This window comes from Monodon monoceros, unplaced genomic scaffold (genome assembly GCF_005190385.1).
Source record: "Monodon monoceros isolate NGI ecotype Baffin Bay Population unplaced genomic scaffold, NGI_Narwhal_1 Super_Scaffold_3, whole genome shotgun sequence".
Lineage (NCBI taxonomy): Eukaryota > Metazoa > Chordata > Mammalia > Artiodactyla > Monodontidae > Monodon > Monodon monoceros.
Genome location: NW_021703780.1, coordinates 26,029,090 through 26,050,348, shown reverse-complemented (window position 1 = coordinate 26,050,348; position 21,259 = coordinate 26,029,090). Strand labels below are relative to the sequence as shown.

Sequence of the window (21,259 nt, the reverse complement as noted above, 5' to 3'; positions counted from 1 at the left end):
AAAGCACCGAGCTGATCTCCCTGTGCTGTGCAGCTGCTTCCCACTAGCTATCTATTTTACGTTTGGTAGTGTATACATGTCCATGCCACTCTCTCACTTTGTCCCAGCTTACCCTTCCCCCTCCCCATGTCCTCAAGTCCATTCTCTACGTCTGTGTCTTTATTCCTGTCCTGACCCTAGGTTCATCAGAACCATTTTTTTTTTTAGATTCCATATATATGTGTTAGCTTTTATAAGCAGTTGCATACTGTGGTTTGCATATAGGGATCCTTCAAGATAATCTCTTCAATTTGGATGAAGGTTGGTATAGAATCAGGAAATCGATAGCCATCCTGAGCATTACCTTATCATCTTGGATTTTTGTAAATTCTGGGGGCAGGTGGGTGACGGAAAGAGAAAACAGGAAAAGAATCTAATTTTCTAGTTCCTTCATTGCACTGATTTAACCCTACTTATTAATCATTATCCTGATAGGATCTAGACCTTGGGAACATGATAGTGAACAATAAAAGGAGAGACACAGTGTTTGCCTCCATGGGACTGACTTAGTCAAGTTTCTAGTAACAAATGTGCCTCCTCTTTTAGAGACAGTGAGCTCGTGAGCAGTTTGAGTATAGGTATCAGCCCCACTTCCTCTTGGTGTGTCTCTCTCCTTCCCTATACACTCACACCTGTGCCTGATACACACACAGAGGGAAGAAACATCAAAACTTCCTGACCATGTACTATGCACCAGGCCCTGTGAGAGTCATTCAACATGTCATATTTTATTTAATCGGCACGGCAAACACAGAGGTATGTTTTTATGGCTTCCATTTTCCAAACAAGGAAACAAACCTGAAGTTGGACTTGAAGGACTCTAAAATGGCAAAGCCAGACCTTAGCCAGCCTCAATCCCGGTGTCACTACCAGATGCACAGCTGCCAGGGGTACCACGCACCCACTCTTCATCAGGCTGGCATGTGAGTAGAGACAAACTTTCCATTTCGTTAAACAATAGAGATTTGGGGGTTATCTGTTAACTGGAGTTAATTGCTCTGCCCTATACAACGTTCGTCTTATACCTAAGTAAATGAAGTCAATTTTAAAAGTGAATCAGTACACAGAGGCAAAGAACAAACAAGGTTAAGGTCCCAGTTGGTTTAGAAGCATTAGTAAGAGGAAAGGCCAAAGGCCCTGCCTCTCTGACCTAAACTATATCTACCATTTTAAAGAGGCTCCATTTAATAAGAGTAGTGGCTTTCCTATTCTTAGAAGTTCACTGAGGATTGACTACAAATGAGTTCTGCCCTCCTAGGTGATCTCCACTCAGTGGCCAGCTCAAAATTTATGTGGGAGCCCTTAAAGCCAGCTAAGGATTCAGAGCCTCACTAAGGTCTGGAATACAAGAGTTCCAGCAGCATCCTACATGCCAAGAAGGAAAGTCCAAAGCGACAGGCAGCTAGTCTGAACTTTGAAAAAATTTTGGCAAAAGGGCAAGAACATATTTTTAATTCCTAAGGGATAGCTCATGTGCTTTCCATTGGACCTGCTCTGTGTCAAAGGCCAATTTCCATCCATTACGATACTCTAAGTTAGTTACATGAATATTATGTTTAGACACATTCACACACTGGGTCAAAAGCAAAATTAGACCGTATCTGTCATTGGGGAGTTTATCCTTCCACCAACTACAAAATTCTTTTTGTTTGGATTCAAGGCTGATTTCCCCTAAAATACAGGATTTTCCAGATAAAACTAGCCACTGGTCTTTCAAGAATGGTTTTCCAGGTTAATAAGAGCTGTCTCCTGGGAAAATATTACACCCCATAATGCACCTGGTCAATCGTTTGGTGTCATTCAAATTGTTAGGGGTAAGAGTGGGAGAATTCCTTCCTGTCCTCTGAGACAATCATTTTATGCCCCAAAGCTTCAACCTCATTATTCTTATCTTAAGGCATAATTACAAGGTTATTATTGGTCATAAAATTAACCAGATTTTCCTCTCTTTTCTGTTCCTCTTCAACATTTGACTCCCTGACCTTCCTCAGCTGAAAAGTCTATGGACTTATTATGCACTAAGTGTAGAAGTATTTCCTTTTATTTGTTTTAAATTTTCCCACTGTTCATTTCATTGAGAGCATACTCGTTCTCATATTGTGAAATGGGGTAAAGAAAAGAATAAAAGAAGAAGAATTTCCACTACTCCTTTGAAACGTGAAAATGTTTACTCTTGTCTCCCAGTGATTCTAAAACTTTTCACTTTTGTTATCTCACTATCCAGAGGTCCTACTCTGCGTTGACTTCACCCTGTGGGTCCATGGTTAACCTTATAATCCAAGCTTCTTTGCCAGTTGCTCCAGTGTACTCTGTGCAAACTTCACCTCACTATTTTCCAAAGCAACTTCTTTGCCAAAATGGCCAAAAAGGTTTCACTCCAAAGGCTGGTGCCCATCTGTGGCAGCAGTTGCTAAAATACAGTCTTAGGAAAGGCAATGAGACCACATGCAAAGAGTCATTAGAAAAAGTGTTGTGATAGATGAGTAGTCTGCTGGGATGAGGGGTATACCTACGGTGGGTCTTCAACAAAATTTACTCTCAATACAAATACCACTACATCTGCTATGCAAACATCTTGCTCAATAGAACTTATGTGAACCAGAATTTCATGGAACCAGAATCTCAACCCTAGTCCACCCACTATCCAGAATTCTATCCAAATTCTGTTCTACCAATGCACATCCTTTTAAGCATCTAAAAATATTTTCCTAATATTCTTTCCGTGCTAATCACTGGCTGGCAAAATGTATTCCATCATTTACTCTAAAGTTGAAAATTATAATCACTGGCTGATAAGAATCATTATAAACTGACTAAAATTGAAAGTGTTGTCCCAGATGGATGGCAGCCTTGGTTGACACCAACTAAATCTTACTTTTCTGAATTCAGAAAGGCAGTAAAGATGCAGGATGAAAAGCCTTTTGAACAACTGATTCATGCTCCTTCATAAAGATGGATGATTCCCCTTCTACTTTATATGTGAAGGGAGTTTGACTTGATAATCCTTAAAACCACACCAAAAGCTGGATTTCTTTGCAAAAAAACAGGGTGCCTTACGTCTGACCTCATCTTTTGATAATTTTCCTTTCCAACACTCTGCTCAGACCATTCACCCTCTTTGGGGCCTCGGACAAGGCAATCTCTCCACTCTTCTCCCAGCTTAGTCATGTGGCCCATTTCTACACCTTTTTTCACTTTTCTCACGTTTCCCCCTCCATGAAGCCCACCTTGATCAGCCTATCCTCACACATGCTCTTGTTGTCTCTTATGATGCCTTGCATTTTAACATTTTGTCCATGGCATTTTCCCCTTTCTAACCTAGTAGATACTTCACTTATCTTTTACAGAGATCACTTACTGTCTCTTGCCTCTGGAAAGTAAGCTTCATGAGAGTGAAGATCTTTGTCTCATCTTACACTTATGTACCCCAACTAACTGACATCTTAGTCCAAAGATCTTGCCATAACATGATGCTCTTTGTGTTTCCTATAAAATGAGTAGTGGGTAGACTTATGAGTGAATAAATCAACCAAGGCTTGACTCTGTAATCGTCAAAGTGACCCTGAAATTACTGTATTTTCGTATTTTCAAACCATGTGGATTAATACCCAAAACATTTTTAATGAGAACATAGAAGAGGAGCTAAATTCTCAGACTGAATTCTACAATTACAGCCTCGAGTGCCATCCACTTGAATTAATCAAAAATGCCACTAATTAGCTAGACTTAAGCAAGGGCTGGTGCGAGGCAATGTGACTTTTTTATGTCACGTGTCACCTGGATTACATTTTCTTTCTGATATACAAGCCATTGGTCAGGATTTGACACCGTGGATTTATCTGATGAAGTCTGCAGAAGAGATTGGTTTGTTAATTTCTAAGCATGATCTAGAATCATTTTATGAGTGTTTCCACCTTTACTGAGCAAATCAATACTTCAGTGTTTCAAGTATATAATGGTATGTTTTATTAAACATAGTCCCATATTGGGAACAAGGGGATCTGGGTTCCTTTGTTTTGCCAAAATCCACCATTCTTAAACAAGTTGCCTTAGCTCTCAGAGCTTCCAATTTACCATCTTAAAAATGAGATTAGGCTAAATAAGTTATTGTTGAGATCCCTTTCAACGTTCTCATCAAAAAGGATTTTATCACTTACACATCATGCTACTATCCCCTCAAATGGCCGTACTCTGGCCCTTTCATTTCTCTGACATCTTAGAAAGGAAACTCATCTCTCCAACCAAACCTCCTGCCTTACAAAAACAAATGAACAAGCAGGCAAACTCCTTGTGTTTATACTCCTGCTGTACCTATTCCTTTACCTCCTTGAAACTTTAGTCTTGGTTCTTCACCCTCTCCTCACTTCCTTCCATTTCTTACCTAATGGTACTTCTTCCTCATCACTTCTTTGACCCTGTCATCAGCATTTTCAGTAATCCCAACATCTCCTCCCTCATTCTCCTCCCATGTCTACGTATAAAATCCCCATCCTTGACAAAGCTATGCATCCATTTCCATCACTTTTGCTCCTGGGAAGTTTAAGAATTCTGTAGAAAATCACATAATTAAAAAGAAACTTCCAGTTGCAAAATAAATGAGTTATGAAATGTACAATGTCGGGAATATAAATAACTGGATATCTTTGTGGTGACATATTGTAACTAGACTTGTGGTGATGATTTTTGAAATGTACAGGGAAAAAAATCACTATGTTGTATAACAGGAACTAATAGAGTGTTGCAGGTCAATTATGCTTCAAAAATAAACACTCATAGAAAAAGAGGTTAGGTTTGTGGTTCCCAGAGGCCAGGTTGGAAGGAGGGGAATTGGATGAAAGTGGTCAAAAGGCACAAACTTCCAGTTACAAGATAAATAAGTACTAGGGATGTAACGTACAACATGATAAATATAATTAACACTGCTGTATGTTATATATGAAATTTCTAAGAGAGTAAATACTAACAGTTCTCATCACAAGATAAAATTTTTTTCCATTTCTTGAATTTTGTATCTATTTGAGGTTACAGATGTTCATTAAACTTATTGTGATAACAGTTTCTGATGTATGTAAGTCAAATCATTATGCTGTACATCTTAAAGTTATACAGTGCTATAGGTAGATTCTATCTCAATAAAACTGGAGGAAAAAATACAAATAAAAATTACAAGCATAAAACAAGAATAAAAGCTCACATGACTGAGAACTGTATCATTTGGTGCTATCACAAATATTACATCTGCAACCTCAATTGAGCCTTCAGTATTAACCAAGCCCTCTTCTGCTCACCGCTAGTTAAAGTTCTCTTCTGTTCAAGGATTTAGTTGCCCCTACCCTCTCATGTTAATGACCAAGTCACCGACTTCACAAATAAATCTGGGGACACGAGGAACTAATTTTCCTACATTTACTCCTAACATTTTCAAACATTCACTCTTCTTTTTCTTCTTCTCATCTGACTCAAAGAAATGGGTATCTTTCCTCTTTCCCAAGCTAACTTCTATATGGGCGACCTCAGCCCTGTCTCCTTCTCCTTGAAAGTCACAAATTAGCCTCATCAACTGCTGCTCGTTTCTTGGGTCTTCAAACCTCTTCCCATTACCTGGAAGCATGTATAAGTTTCCCACCTTCCTTTCTTTCCGTTTACTCTCACATTCCTTGAAAAGATAGGTTTTCTTTTTATTTTGTTCTGTGTTATTTATTAATTTTTCTCATCTTCTAGATGGGTCTCAATCCACTGAAATCTACATTTTGCCCAACTCACTCTATTGATACTATTCTCAGGGATGCTACTAGAAGCTTCAGTTCCAGTTCTAAGATCCAGTTGCTTTTTTCTGATTTAATCATAGTTGGCTTCATTATAGCACTTGTTGTTCTTCTTGAAATACTCCTTTGTCCTAATTCCTAGGACATATTTATCTGCTATTCCTCTTACCCCTGTTTCTCCTCAACTGCTGTTGTTGTTTGGGGGCCTCCTTCATCCAACCCTTTAAGGGATGGTATTCTTCAGGGTTCAGTTCTCTGTCCTCATCTCACAACACATATGCCCCCTGTTTGTATGCCCCTCACATATAAACAGAACGAGAGAGAGAGAGAGAGAGAGAGAGAGAGAGATTGATTGATTGATTCATGTGCTAATGGACCCCAAACTCATCATCTCTCTTGAATGACAGAACTGAGTCAACTACCCTCTCTTTCAAGGCATTACACACACCTCAAACACACCCACTGTCCTGCAGCCCCTCTATGCCTCAGCATGAACTACATGCTCGTTATCTTCTACGTAAGAATGATTAGACCTAAGAAACCCAGAAGGTAACATCACTTATCACATATGTAAGTTTATAGAGAGAGGTTCCTATAGAATAACTTCTAACATTGAAACCCTGACCGTATGCCCGAGACTGTGGGGAGTGGTTTTACAAGCATTGTGGTAAGTCTAACCATAACAATAAACCTAAAATGTCTACACTATTTTCATCTTCATCTAAAGATGTGGAGACAGAGTAAAGAGAAGCTCAGAAACTTGCCAAACAAATATGTGATAAAGACAGGACTCCCAACCAGCCCGCCTGGAGGCAGAGCTGCTCAGTGTGTGATGCTGCATCCAGAAGTATATGCAGCTTCATGTAAGGCACCTGATGACCGTGGTACAGCCGTTCCCCCCTTTGCCCATTGAAAACAATCGCAATAATAATAATAATAGCAGGCTACATGTATCGAGTGATTTTAATGTGATTCATACAGTTTTAAGTGCTTTATAAGCATCAACTCATTGAATCTTCACAGTGACTCTATGGCACAGGTACTACTATTACTCTCCTTTTACAGATGAGGGAAATGAGGCATATATGGTTTAAGCATCTTTTCCATTTTTCAGTAGCTTGAGGAAAGTGAACACGAGGCAGTCTGTTCCAAAGCCCATGTCCTTGACCTCTATCCTACACTCTCCAGCTATTTAAGCATTTTACTGTGTTTCTTAAAATAATATTATGGGCTGGTTCCTATACATCCCTTCCTCCACTCACACCATCACCAAAACACCTGGCTTTATCCTAATAATTATAGCCCTGTGGTCGTGATGCTTACTTGTATCTTTTCTCCCTCTCCCTGTTTTGGCTTGTTAATTAATAGCAATGTCTGCAAATGTTTTCTTTCTCAGTTCCTACAAAACCCTTCCATATTCAGTTTCATTCTGGATCATCTAATTTTATTGATTCTTTTTCACAAGCCACACACTCCCAATACCATAAAAAAATAAACAAGAAAAGTCAAAAAATAAACACTTGATCCAATTACCATTCTCTCCATATAGCCTCCTAAGTTGATGGTGATCATGTAACTTATTGTTCAAACCAAGACACTTTTGAGAGTGGATGTATTACAATTACACTGGAACAGCAGGTATGAACTTAGGTTGTTCTGGGCAAACCAGGAGGTATGGTCAAATCACTTCTGGCACACAGAGGACAATTTAGCTACACAACCACATTGTGACTAAAAGAGATTTCCTAGCTAACAGCTTACCCACTGGCAATGATATCATGTCTTCTTCCAATAGCACTGGCTACAGAAGAATCAGAATTCTGCTGGGGCCTTCGAATAACAACAAGCACAAAGAAAACAATCTTGCCAAAATTTTAAAACAAAAAATGAAGAATAAAAGAATAAGCCTTAAGGTTCTAAGTCTATTATAACCAATAGCAAGTAGACAGAACTGAATAAAAATGGACTTAGAAGTATTTAGTAATATTTCTTTAAATCAGCAGGGTTTAAAGAACAGAGGCCTCACTTCTTAAAGTCTTTCCAACAAAATCCTCAGTTAAATCTTATTGAAAACACTCATTTCTTGTTAAATAAACATTATCTAATGAACAAAGGATTTTCACAAAATCCTTTCATATCTTGTTATTCTCAAGTATAAATTAAAGCTTTTAACTTGTCTTTATAATGCAACCTCAGTGTCAACCCTCTAACCTTTCTCCATAGTATTTAATACTGCTATTTCTGAAACATAAAGAACAGCCACGTTGCCAAAAAGAAAATAAATAAAAGAAAAAGAAGATGAATAATATATAAAATGAAATCCTGACCTTGTAATTTATTAAATTGGTAATGATCAAGAAATAACTTTGACCTATTCAACCTATTTTCAGGGTTCATTGCTATAGTACTTCAGATTAAAACAATGTTGCATTTACCTGTCTCAGAAATTGATACTCGAGAACATTCTTTCATAGATCGTGAAAATAACTCATGGCTATTTAATATCATTGGTTTAAAATAACAATATGGATATATGTGAATATCTCTGAGAAGTAGATTAATTATAAATTTCTAGGTTTTGTAGAGACTTTAACGAGCCTGAAATTCTATTAGGTAACAGTGAATTCTAGAAAAGAAATCTTAGTCCCTTCTCTTCCCTGCTCTACTATCTTGTATCTGTTGTACATCTGGATAAGAAAAGTATAAGAAAAATGGCACAAGCCCAAAGTGAAATTTTGAAGTAAGAAAAGTTTGCCTTTGATGGCCTTCCTGGCCAGGAAGAAGAAAACCTCTCCTGCTTTTGGGTTCCCAAAACTATTCTCTGTTCCTACAGAAGAAGAAAGAATCTGCCAACCTTATTTGAATTTTTATGAAAATTTGTTCTAACAAGTTGGCACCCCCAGTTTGCATTTATAAGTTTAACTTTTAAACTCTCTAGTGGATTTGAAAGTTTATCTTCATGTAAAGGAATGCAACAAGCTTTCAAGCAGTGCTGTGATTTTTAGAAAAGCGTCTTCCCCAGTCTGCAAACCCATAGCACTCTGAAGGTGGATCTGAATCCAGTTCTTCTTTAAGGATTTGTCAGTGATAGACAGACACTAAATTAGCCAAGGGTGCTTGTTGGTCTATAGCCCATAGACCCATTATTGATCCCCAGGAAAGGGACAAATGGGACTGAAGATTTTTAGGAGGTGAGTTCTTCTCAGGACCAGCACAGCCAGATTCACAAAAGCCATCATGAGCACCACCCAATAAGGCAAAACTCTATCCAAACTTTTTTGGATAAAAATCACCCAATCCAAGGACTGAGATACCCATCCTGTCCCCATGCATTTTCCCCTGCACAACCCACTGTATATAGTCATCTCCTGGTCCAGATACCCTACTATTTACTATCTCATTATAAAAAGTTTATTTTCAAGATCCAGAATCCAGAGAGAGACAAATCAACAGGATTTTTCTGCTCTAAACCCCCTCAAGTTTAAGATCAAACAGCTAAAGAGAGGATTAGCAAAACAGAAGTTAGAGGTGAAACATAAAACTGTAGCCCTGGGGCTTCCCTGGTGGCGCAGTGGTTGAGAGTCCGCCTGCCGATGCAGGGGACACGGGTTCATGCCCTGGTCCGGGAAAATCCCATATGCCGCGGAGCGGCTGGGCCTGTGAGCCATGGCCGCTGAGCCTGAGCGTCCGGCGCGTGTGCTCCGCAATGGGAGAGGCCACAACAGTGAGAGGCCCGCGTACCGAAAAAAAAAAAAACTGTAGCCCTGGAAAACTGTCAGGGGCAGCAAGAGAACCCCAGCTGGTGGAACACGTGCTCCAAACACTGAGAGCCGTTGATGGTGGGAGATGAGGAAAAACCAATGACCGATCCTTGAAAACTATAACAGAGAAGAGAGGAAAACAATGCTTAGTCTCATAGGTTAAAAAATAATACTAGTAATAGTCCTCTTAATAAGCTGCTTTGCATGTGTGCCTAATCAAACATGCTATGAAAGAAGTGTAATGCGTATCATGAAATTTGTGGTCAATACGCATTGCTTTGCAACTTGCCTGATTCCAATAATAAACACTCTCCCTTTCTGCCCTGAGTCTGATTTGAGCAGTCCCTTGTGAAAATCCCCTCAATATATTCTCTGCACCTATCATATTCAAGGCATTGTGTTTGACGCTCAAAGCACATCTTCTGTACTTTATAGAGCAGGGGTTCTCAATCTTGGCACAATTGACATGCTGGACTGGACAGTTCTTTGTCGTCAGGAGTGTCCTGGACATTGTAGGATGTTTAGCAGCATCCCTGGCCTCTACCCACTAAATGTCGGTAATTACACCTCCAGGCCCCCAGTTGTGACAACCAAAAATGTCTCCAGATATTGCCAAATGGCCCCTGGGGGTGAAGCATCCTGGTTGAGAAAACTGCTGTAGAAAATTCTCTACATACCCTATCCTTAGGTTATTTACTACTCACGTGGTGTAGTTGCCTCCTTACCAAACAAACACCTCAGCTAGAACTCTGCTTAAAAACAACAGTAACAGCAAATATTCTCATTGAGCAGGAAGCCTAAATTCCAATTCCTGCATGTTTGTAAAAGGATATGTCTCTCACCTGGCTTTCATTTTTAAAAAGTCTTTGTTAAGAAGATGTAAATGCTAAATAAGTTGCTGTTGACCCTAAAATAATGTCTATGCATTTAATATCTACCTAGGAGATAGGAAGGCAGAAAAGGATCACATTGTACCAGTCAATTAAACTGTTCCATTTTTAAGGAATCAAAGCAATATATTAGAAAGAAAATGGTAAAAAGTAACTGTCTAAAGAGTTATTAGTTGTCAATTATTTGGGAATAATTAGTTCTGAGACCATAGCACATAAAGCTCTGAACAGTCATCTTACAAACATGGAGAGGATCATTTGCTTTTCGCCTTATAAAATATAGAACTTCTAGAAGTATAAAACACGTTACATTATATGGCATTTTTATCTAGTCATTCTTGTAGCCTCATAGGGAAGTAGAAAAATCAAATCTTTGAGCATTAAATCAAGTGTTTCTTATCAGTTGGGATCTAACCAGTATGGTCAAAATGGCCAAAATAAAATTAGATTTTGAAAATACAAATGAATTTAATTGCACTAAAAGAAATTTCAGCCCAAGTTTCTCATCCACATCTCAACAATGAGAATCAACACTATGTGAAACAATGGTCAGATGCTTTATAAGAAAGATTTAAATGTCCCTCAAAAGCATCAGATAATTACCTAAGCCAGAAGCAAGATGTTAGACTAGGCAGACTAATGATCTGATCTAAGATGGTAATTCCCATGGTTCCTGAGGAGTACAAACATCAATCATTTAATAAATATGTGGTTTCCATTGGACTCCAGGCTGGGTGAAAAAAAAATCTCAGCAGTGAGAAAATTGTCCAAGTTTTCCTGGCATATCAATATGCACGTCCCTTAAAGCAAGGCTATTTCTAACATAACACATTTCTAATCTTTCTTTCAGATTCTGTTAATGCCAGAATAAGCACTAGAGGGGAAAATCTACATAACTGGACAATAAAGTGATGGCTTCAAACAAGATCTCGCAATTCTGTTTTTTGAATAAAAGTATAGGAGAGTTTCCTTTTTGATAGTACTACTTTATTTCTTTTGTAAAAAGTATACTATAGCTTACTTTTCTAACTTTCCACCTCTCAGATAACTAGATCATGGCTTTTAAAACCCACGGTCTCCAGTTGTGATGTGCCTGGGAAGATACCACTTGACTGTAAGTAAGCAGCGGTTGGTTATACAATTACTTAAATCTTACTAACTGAGAGATTTTTTATGTTATTTTTTAAAATTACCATATGGTAATTTATTTTCTGTTGCTGTAAGGGTCTATGGATTTCAACAATGTATGGATTTGTGTAACTACCACAATTAGGATACAAAACAACTTGCTGATGCACCTAAAACCCCCTGTGCTACCCCATTATAATACTATTCTCACCACACCCAGACCTCTGGCAATCACTGACCTTTCACTGTCTTTACAGTTTTCCCATTTCCAGAATATCACATAGTTGAAATCATACAGTATGTAGCCTTTTCATACTGACTTCTCTCACTCCCACATGTCTTTGGGAATCATCCATCTTGCCTGTATCAGTACCAAAATGTATCAATAGTTTGTGCCTTTCTGTCTCTGAGTAGTATTCTACTGCATGGATACATGACAGCTTGCTTATCCAGACCCCTCGTGAAGGACACTGGGTTGTTTACAGCTTCTGACTATCACCAATAAAGCTGCTCTGAACATTTTAATGTAATAGGAAAGAACAAATCTGATTCCATGTTAGACCTGGTCTATTGCCTGTGCTTAGAAATGTTGGCTCTGCACATTTTGTAAAAGAATGTTGCCTATAGCCTGAAATATAAAGGATAGCCTATACTCAGGTCTCTGACCTTTACGAGTCCTTTCATATAGAGATAAAAAGTTGCAGAACAGAGAATAACATTTGTTTCATTGGAGGTTTATAGGATCATCCTGACCTGACCTAAGTGGACAGCTGCTAGAACAAAGGATCGGACACCAAGAAGTTTGCAACAACTAACCACACCTCTCCCTCACCTCTCCTTTAGAAGTGCTTTGCTGGAACCCTTCCAGGAGTTCAGGGCTTTTTGGGTATGAGCCACCCTTTCTCCCTGCATGGCCCTGCAATAAATCTTTCTCTGCTCCAAACTCCAACGTTTCAGTTTGTTTGGCCTCACTGTGTGCTGGGCGCACAAACTTGCACTTGCATTCGGTGGTAACAATATGTCTGCATATTTTAGTGGGAACATAAGTTTTCATTTCTCTAGGGTAAATAACCAGAAAGAGGATTGCTGGGGCATATGTTAAGTATATGTATAACTTTGTAAGAAACTGTCAAACTGTTTTTCAGAGTATCTGTACAATTTTGCCACCATCAAAAACTCAAAACTCCCACCAGCAATGCATGAGAGTTCCAGTTGTTTCACATCCTCACCAGCACTTGTTATTACAGGTTGACAGTTTTAATAAGAATTCTAGAATGACTTTATTTTAAAATATTTTTTTAGCTTTTTAAAAAATTTTTTTATTTTATATTGGAGTACAGTTGATTAACAATGTTGTTTTAGTTTCAGGTGCACAACAAAGTGATTCAGTTATACATATACATGTATCTATCCTTTTTCAAATTCTTTTCCCAATTAGGTTGTTATGGAATATTGACTTCCCTGGTGGTCCAGTGGGTTAGGACTGGGCACTTTCACTCACGGGGCCCAAGTTCAATCCCTGGCCCTGGTCGGGGAGCTAAGATCCTGTACACCAGGTGGGGCAGCCAAAAAAAAAATATCTTTATCAACTGTTATAATACATTTTAGCACTCCAATTGGGAAATAGCATTATTTTCCAATAAAGTGTTTTGTAGAAAGTACTTTGAAATCAAATATTTGAAACCATAATAAAATGTTTTATTCAATACTGTAATATCCTCTAAAATTGTATTATAAAATTGGTCAGGGGAGGTGTAATGGCTCTGAACTACTTATTTACTTCTTTTTGTATTTATGACAACTATAAAAATGTGCTGCATGCTTTTGGGGCTGCTGCAAGGACCAGAACCACACTCATCAGTTCAGCAAACAAATATTCAGTGAGAGTTATTATCCTAGGAATAACTGTGAAGAGAACAGACTCGGCCTCTGTACTCGTGAGGCATATATATATATATATATATATATATATATATATATATATATACACATACAATAATTCAGTTATTGTGATTATTCAATCACAATGTTATTCGGTCTAAAGATATGCATAGGGTATATTAGCTGGGGATGTTTTAGAACTTGGCCTTAGTTTGAACAATGCCTGGTACTCACTCTTAGGAAGCATAAATAGAAAATGTCAAATGTGCTTTAATCCTGACTTTGTAGCAAATAATGAAATTCCCAAGTGTTCCTGAGACATTAGTACAAATTAAAACCTAAAATATAATACAAATTGTGATAACTGAACAAAAACCTCCAATATTGGAAGAAGCAGATCTATAATGCAAACAGAAAACCATGAACGGTGCTTTACAATATCAAACCTCTTTAGATAAATGGAGGGAACATATGAGTGTTATCGATAGCTAAAAGTCAATTCTCTTTGGCTTAGGAATGTCACCAGTCCCCACAGCTTTCCCCTCTTCTTTCTCTGAATGCTCTCTTGTCCAGATTCCCAGCTCTCATCTCATTAATAAGGATCATATCAGGGTTCTTATTCTCTAAGTCCTCTGGATTGCTGACTCTGGATCATATCTGGAGCTTCGCAGTGGCAGACAACAGACCACGAAGGACTGCATTTGTCCCAATCTCAGACTCCTAACTCGCTACACCCCAGCCCCTCGGCTGGCTCATCCAGAGAGGGAATCAGACATGAAAAGCTCATTTGTGATTCACTAAGGAAAGGATAATATCCCGAACAGTTCTTTACACATGCACTTAACATTACTCCCTTCGGTAACATGCAGCCATTACCTGAAAGCCGTGTGAAATTTGCAGGGAATTGAAAACCTCATGCTTATACGAAAGGCTGAGTCGTTTTCTAAGAGTTAGGCAAGTCATTCAGAGAGTTCAACTGCTAACAAGATTCCTCAGACATGAAGCCAAGGGAACATAATCAGTTCACCCTAATTGATTGCTCACAGTTTTATTACAAAACTGATGGTTTTAAACCCCAGCCAATTAGTTTGTCAAAGAGAGGTTAAATTCTTGACTGGTTTATTCCAAGTACATTTAGGCAGGATTTACAATACAACCCGCCTTATCCAGGCAGCCGGAAATATACTTTTAACAAGTGAATTTAGGAAGGACTTCCTAGTAACCAAAAGGGAAAAAGAAATTCCACTAAAACGCTCAACTTAACTAACCAGGACATTAACTCTGGGTTTTTTTTTCACTCGATGTAATTCCTTTGCTATGTAGTTACCTGATTTTGAGATCTTTTAAAATATTTTTATGGTTGGTGTCACTGGTAATGCTGCATTTGAAAATATCAAATTAGAATTAAGTAACAATCAATCTATTTAGCCTGACATGTTCATTCAGAGCCATTTCTTAACCTGGGTGAGTTATCACCCCCGGTCCTTCACAGATTTTGCCAACTGGTAACATGCAGCAGAGAGTTAAGTCTGCCTGAAGATTCTGGCATTTATTTCTGAGTGTACGCCTCATAGTCCAGGCCAGTCATTTAAAATAATCCTCATTATAACTATCTGGGTTTCAGGGATTCCCTGGGGGTCCAGTGGTTAGGACTCTGCACTTTCACTGCCGAGAGCCCAGGTTCAATTGCTGGTCCGGGATCTAAGATCCCGCAAGCCTTAGGGCACGGCCAATAAATAAATAAATATTTGGGTTTCCATTGCATTTTTAAGAAGATGCCATTCATTAAAATTCTAATGGGATCAAGCAAAATCTTTTCCTAAAACTGAGCAGCTTGAGAAAAAAATCAATTAACCGTTACTACTAAGCATCCATTCTGCGTTCAGCCCTATGCCCAGTCAAGTAAAGTACAAAAGAAGGTCAGACATAGCTATAGGTGAGAAGCAGAACTCACCGTTTTAATGTCCAGGCCAGTGTTAAAATGTTACATTAGAGAAATTTTTACAAATCAATTGTTTCTTAAACTTATACAAAGTATTTTACAGAACAGTGGTCAGCAAACATTTCCTGTAAGAGATCTGATAGTATTTTAGACTTCACAGGCAAAGAGGCCAAGTTGAGGGTATTACATACATACCTATATAATGAGAGAAAACAAATTTCCACAAACTTTTAAGGATGAAATCCAAAACTTGTATCAGATTTACCTTATCTCAGACAATGTAGTTAGCAGAAGTAGCTGCCACATATTTTATCTTCTAAGACCTCAATGAATAATATGGAATGGACCAAACTTTCTCTGCGACTCAGAATGATCAGAAATCCATTTTTTGCTTGGAGTTGCCATCCATTAAATATTATTTACTATAATTCTCCTGGAATTTGTGCTAGGTGATGAGGACACAAAGAGAAATGGCCTCTTGCCCTCAAAGCACTAAAATTCAAGAGCAGAAAGACAAATGGACAAAGTACAGTAATGGTATGTAATGTGGCTGCAATAAAAGTATGTATAGTGTTACATAAACATTTGTTTAAAGTGCTACATAAACACGGAGGACTTAGGAATATGCTGTTAAAAGTTTCTCATCATAAAAATGTATATTTCTCCTCTTGCAATCTTAGCAATAAAGACATTGCATCTTCAGAATATTTAATGAAGAATCCCTGTATCGCTTCTGAATAACAATTCTGGTCTATTTTCACTGTATAGCTTTACAGACAGGCATTGCAGATAATTTGACTAATTGAAAGGGATGAGGACGACACAGTCAAGAGTATTTTATTTATATTTTTTCACTACATCTATCACAATAAATTTTCTTTTATTCTGACAATTAAGATTCTTTTTATTTCAAAGCTCCAGCTAATGGAGCATTGTTCCCTAGCCATCTCAAGAATTAAAATGAGGAATTATAACAACAAACAAGAAAACCCCAGATTATTCAATACAAATCCAAGCTAGAATAAAGAAGAGAGAAAACTTTAATATTACTTTTTTTACCTTTCAAACTAGTGTAATATACAATAGGCAATAAATACCAAAACCACACACATATTTTATAAATTCAGAAGGAAACCAAAATCTTATGTCTCCTCTCTCCTGAGGGGGCTGGTGGTGAACTATGACCTAAAATGTGGCAACGTGGCTGACTGATGAAGACTTAAAAGGCTCATAACCTTTTCCTCTTCAGATCAGTCAGATGATGACTTCAGCATCTCCCTGTATTATACCAAAAGCTCCACCTTTGGATTTTTTGTTTGTTTTTTTTAAAATTTTTATTGGAGTATAGTTGCTTTACAATGCTGTATTAGTTTCTACAGTACAGCGAAGTGAATCAGCTATACATATACATGTATCCCCTCTTTTTAGGATTTCCTTCCCATTTAGGTCACCATAGAGCATTAAGTAGAATTCCCTGTGCTATACAGTAGGTTCTCATTAGTTACCTATTTATACATAGTATCAATAGTGTATATATGTAAATCCCAACCTCCCAGTTCCCACCTCCCCCTTTCCCCCTTGTTATCCATACGTCTGTTCTCTACATCTGTGTCTCTATTTCTGCTTTGGAAATAAGACTGTCTATACCAATTTTTTCAGATTCCACATACATGCATTCATATATGATATTTGTTTTTCTCTTTCTGATTTACTTTACTCTGTATGACACTCTCTAGGTCCATCCACGCCTCTACAAATGACCCAATTTCTTTCCTTTTTATGGCTGAGTAATATTCCATTGCATATATGTACCACACCACCTTTAGTTTTCATTCCTGGAAAGCTTTTCTGGTAATAAACATAAATACAAGGGTTTAGAAGATGCTCTGCTGTTTCTGAGGGATGCAGGCTCTTCACATCTCTAATGATCCTAGTTTGGAGGGTTCCTAGCACATTTCCAAAAAGTTATTTCTACCTCAGAGTCCTGCCAGTCCTGCTAATACAGATGAGAGGCAGTGGTAACCAGATGAGAAATGATACGTCCTCTACCCTTCTTTGTTGTTCCCCTGACATTCACGTCAATCGAGCAATACCTGTAGAAAGGGATTTTACTCCACAATCCCTTCTAGCATGGAGTCTATATTCTAGATAGATAGACACTCATGAAACTGAGAGAATGATCCAGAAGCACATACTGTCCAAAGGTACAGAGGCCTCAAGCAACATGAAATGTTTAATTGTACTGTGGAGAGAAGTGGTGCCTGAAGAGGAGGGTGGGGTTCCATCACAAAGTCCATCAGATGTTATGCTAATGAACTGAGATTTTATTCTGCAAAATTAAGGGAAGCCAGTTAACAGTTTTATGCTGACACTTACATGATCAGATTTGCATTTTAGAAAGAGCACTTCTTCCTTGTGTAAATTGTAGAATTATAGAGGTTTAGAGTAGGGAAAAGGAGAACAATATTCACTGCTACAGCTCAAATAAAGGCTTACTCTAAGGCAGTAGGGAGAAATGGAAGAGAGGATGAATTTAACAACCTTAATGGATTTGGCAAGCCTTTGTGACTGCATGAAGGAAGAGGTTGAGAGGGCAAAGCAGCCAAAGGTGACTACTAATTTGGGAGATTTAAGAGTAGGAGGGCTGAAGATAAGGCACTCTAACATGGATAGAATGGAGATATCACACAGATAGTTGAATATTCAGATCTGGAAAGAAGGGTGAGTCTGGAAGAGAAGTAGAGATTTGTGACCTAAGAGTCGAAGGCCAGGTCATAGATAAGATCAGGAGGGGGAAAAGAGGAAAAGGAGAAGATTGTTACTGACAAAACTTTAAAGATCACTAACATTGGAGGGATAGGAGTAAAAGGACTCAGATGGAGAATATTAGGAGGAGGCAACGGCTGGGGCAGTGGAGATTCCAAACTTTCTATTTTGAAAGGACTCAGACCAGGAATCAGGTCAGAAGGGGGTTTGAATATTCATTACAAGAATAAGGAAATTCAGTCATGTGTACCCAAGAGTGGGGATGCTGCTGGACATTACACTTCCACCCCAGCCCCCACTTTCAGTTACCCTACTACTGAGAGGCTGGAGAACCAGGGGAGCACGTTGTCTTGGAAACCAAAGCAGGATGCAATTTAAAGAATCAGGGAGCAGACTCAGAGTCAAATTCTGCAGAGACCATACAAATAAGGAGAAAACGTCCAGTAATTTGCAATTGCTGATGCTGGTCAGCCACAATGCAGCGGGAGAGACTGAATGAGACATAAGGAAGAGTCAGTCAGGGCACTTTTCCTTAAAGAAGTTTGACCATGAAGAGATGAAGAGGATATGGCAGGAGCCACAGTGGGATACAGGGTCAAAGGGCCTCAAGAATAGTTTGAAGACACAAGTAGAGACCCTGTCTCAGAGCTGTTCCTCACAACCCACTGTGATAGACCTGCAATGCCCATCACACAAATTGATGGTTGCCCTTCTCCAGAAAACACCTCTCCCATAGGGCCCCATTTCCACCTAAAAGTCCACTATGAAAGATTCATTTAGTTGGACCTTAAAGGCTTTTTACCGGCAGCAAGTTTCTATTAAAGTGCAAATACCCAAGTAACAACTGGAAATGAGGCCAGGATAGATGCTTGAAGTAGAGAAGGGAAGTGAGAAGGCAAACACCAAAGAAAACCAGTGCCTGCCTCACAGCTTTGCTTGAGTTGGCCCTGAATTCAATCAGCAGTAATAACCGAAAATGGGCAGAGAGCACTGATTAATCACTGGTGCTGTTTAGCTGAAATTATCCTTTATGCCCTACATACAGAGAAGCATCATACATAGATTGTCAATTTCCAAGAATAAAAATTCAACTTAATACACTTAATACTAATCTGGATAAAAATTCAATCTATTAGGTGATATACACGGCACTTAAAAGTGTTAAATGCCCAAGGTCAAACATAGGAATTCATTGTAATTTCCCCTAACTACAATCACAGAAGTGAAATGAGGATGTGGGGAAATCTGACAGTGGTTACTAGGTGACTAGGTAGCAGAATATGCCTCCCCGCAAAAAACACCAGTTTGGCAGGCTGATTATTTTGAGCTGAAGATAATTTAGAAGTAAGCAGATACAAGAAAAGCCCTCTGCACTCCCCCTAAAAGCAGAATATACATTTGCAAAGGTGTTTCCCCTCCCCTCTCTACCAGGAAGGACTGAAGTTAGTCATCTGAGATGCTAGACCCTTATTAGCCCAGAGATAGTACCAGGGAAACCATATAACTCTTATCTACCATTAGTGTCTCCGTACATTTACCTTCCCACAATTTGCCACCTCTGGAAGCTCAAAGTCCCTTTCTTTTGCCTTGTCACTTTTCTTTGCAATTATTGTTCTTTGCTAAGATGCTCAAGGTCTAAGCTCAAGTTCGAACCACCCTTTTGAGTTACTCATCACTGAGTACTTCCATGTCCATGCACAATGTACACATTAATGAACTTCTGTTTGCTTTTCACTTGTTAATCTGTCTTTTGTTAAGTCTAAGTTGTGGGACTCCAGCCAATGAACCTAAGATGGGTAGAATATTTTCCTCCCCTACACATTCCTCTCTTGATATTTCTTCAACAGCCGGAACAACTCACTGATATTTGTGTCTGTTGTGTCTGCTGCTCTCCCCATGCCAAGTCTTGTTTTTTGAATCATGTTCTCTCATACACTGAAGGCAGGTCACTCACAATTTATGCATACCCAACCTATTCACATCCCTATGTGCACAGAAGCAACTGAAAAAACACTTTTAACCTGTATCAGAGGTACCGCAGCCCCAAGAAGGACCTTCCTTTCTACTTCCAGTTGAATGTTCTTTCCCGTCCCTATCAAGGACAGCTTCATACGTCATCTCTAATTATCACCTCACCCCAGGTTTGGTCTATATTGGTAGAAAATGTGTAGCATAACTAGTAAAAGAAGGAGAAGAACGAAGAAGAGGAGGAGCAGGTAGACTAGGTGGAAGGTGACTCATTAAACACCAGAAACTGTTTTCCATCTACTTGCCCAGCCATTCCTTCAATATTGGGAGACTCTTCTCACCCTATACACATAATTCCATTCAGTTTCTTGGCCTTGGTTCCCATCTACACGATGAATCTTACATCTTTGACCTTTCCTGTGAACTACAGAGCTGTGCATCTAACCCCCTATTGGGCACTGCCTCTCGGAAGTCTAGCATACACCTCAAATTCAGTCTGTCTAAAATGGAATTCTTATTCTTTTCCAAAGTTGCTCCTTCTCCAGGGTTCTCCCTCAGTAAATGGTATCACCAGCCACCCAGTTATTTTAGGAAGAACTCAGAAGTCATTCTTGACTCCTTTCTCTTCCTCGTCCAATCAATCAACAAGTCCAGCCATGTACACCTCACAAATCTCACTTGAGTCCCTGTATTTCTCATGTCATCATCCTGATCTGTGCTGCCTCATTGTCTATCCTTTGGACCTTTGCCACTGCACTGGATGCCCTGCTTCCTCTCTTGTCCCATCCAATCTGTTCTCTACAGGGCAGTCAGAAGAATCTTTTAAACATGCAAATCTGATCATGACCCTCCTTCCTTTTAAGTCCTTTATGAATGCCTCTTAACCCTTAGGATCAAGTCCAAAATCCTTAGCAGGGTTATAAAACATTCTGGGAACAGATCTCACACATCTCGACATCATCTTGGGCCACTCCCAGCCAGGATGGATTTCTTTTCATTCTCCGGTCCCTGTGCCTTTGCACATATTACCTTTCCATATCCTTTTTCTACAACTCTTCCCCTGGCAGGCTCACTCACCTTCTAAATCTCTGCTTACATAGCCCTTGCTCCAAAAAGGTT

At 38.9% G+C, this 21,259-nt stretch overlaps 1 protein-coding gene across 21 annotated transcripts in view; it reads right to left on the bottom strand.

Annotated features, from left to right (window-relative positions):
* PKHD1 (PKHD1 ciliary IPT domain containing fibrocystin/polyductin) overlaps positions 1-21,259 on the bottom strand; it is a 623,301-nt gene that overhangs the window by 245,848 nt on the left and 356,194 nt on the right. The window contains exons 62-63 of one of the 21 annotated variants that reach the window (XM_029242368.1): positions 15,672-15,898; positions 9,537-9,682 (exon numbers count right to left, since the gene is read on the bottom strand). The exons of 19 other annotated variants lie outside the window; for them this stretch is intronic. In XM_029242368.1, the coding sequence (XP_029098201.1) occupies positions 15,891-15,898 (8 nt within the window). In that variant the 3' untranslated portion in view covers positions 9,537-9,682; positions 15,672-15,890. Of the gene's footprint in view, positions 1-9,536; positions 9,683-15,671; positions 15,899-21,259 lie in introns of those variants that run through there. One more of the 21 variants, XM_029242369.1, reaches the window with a different exon arrangement.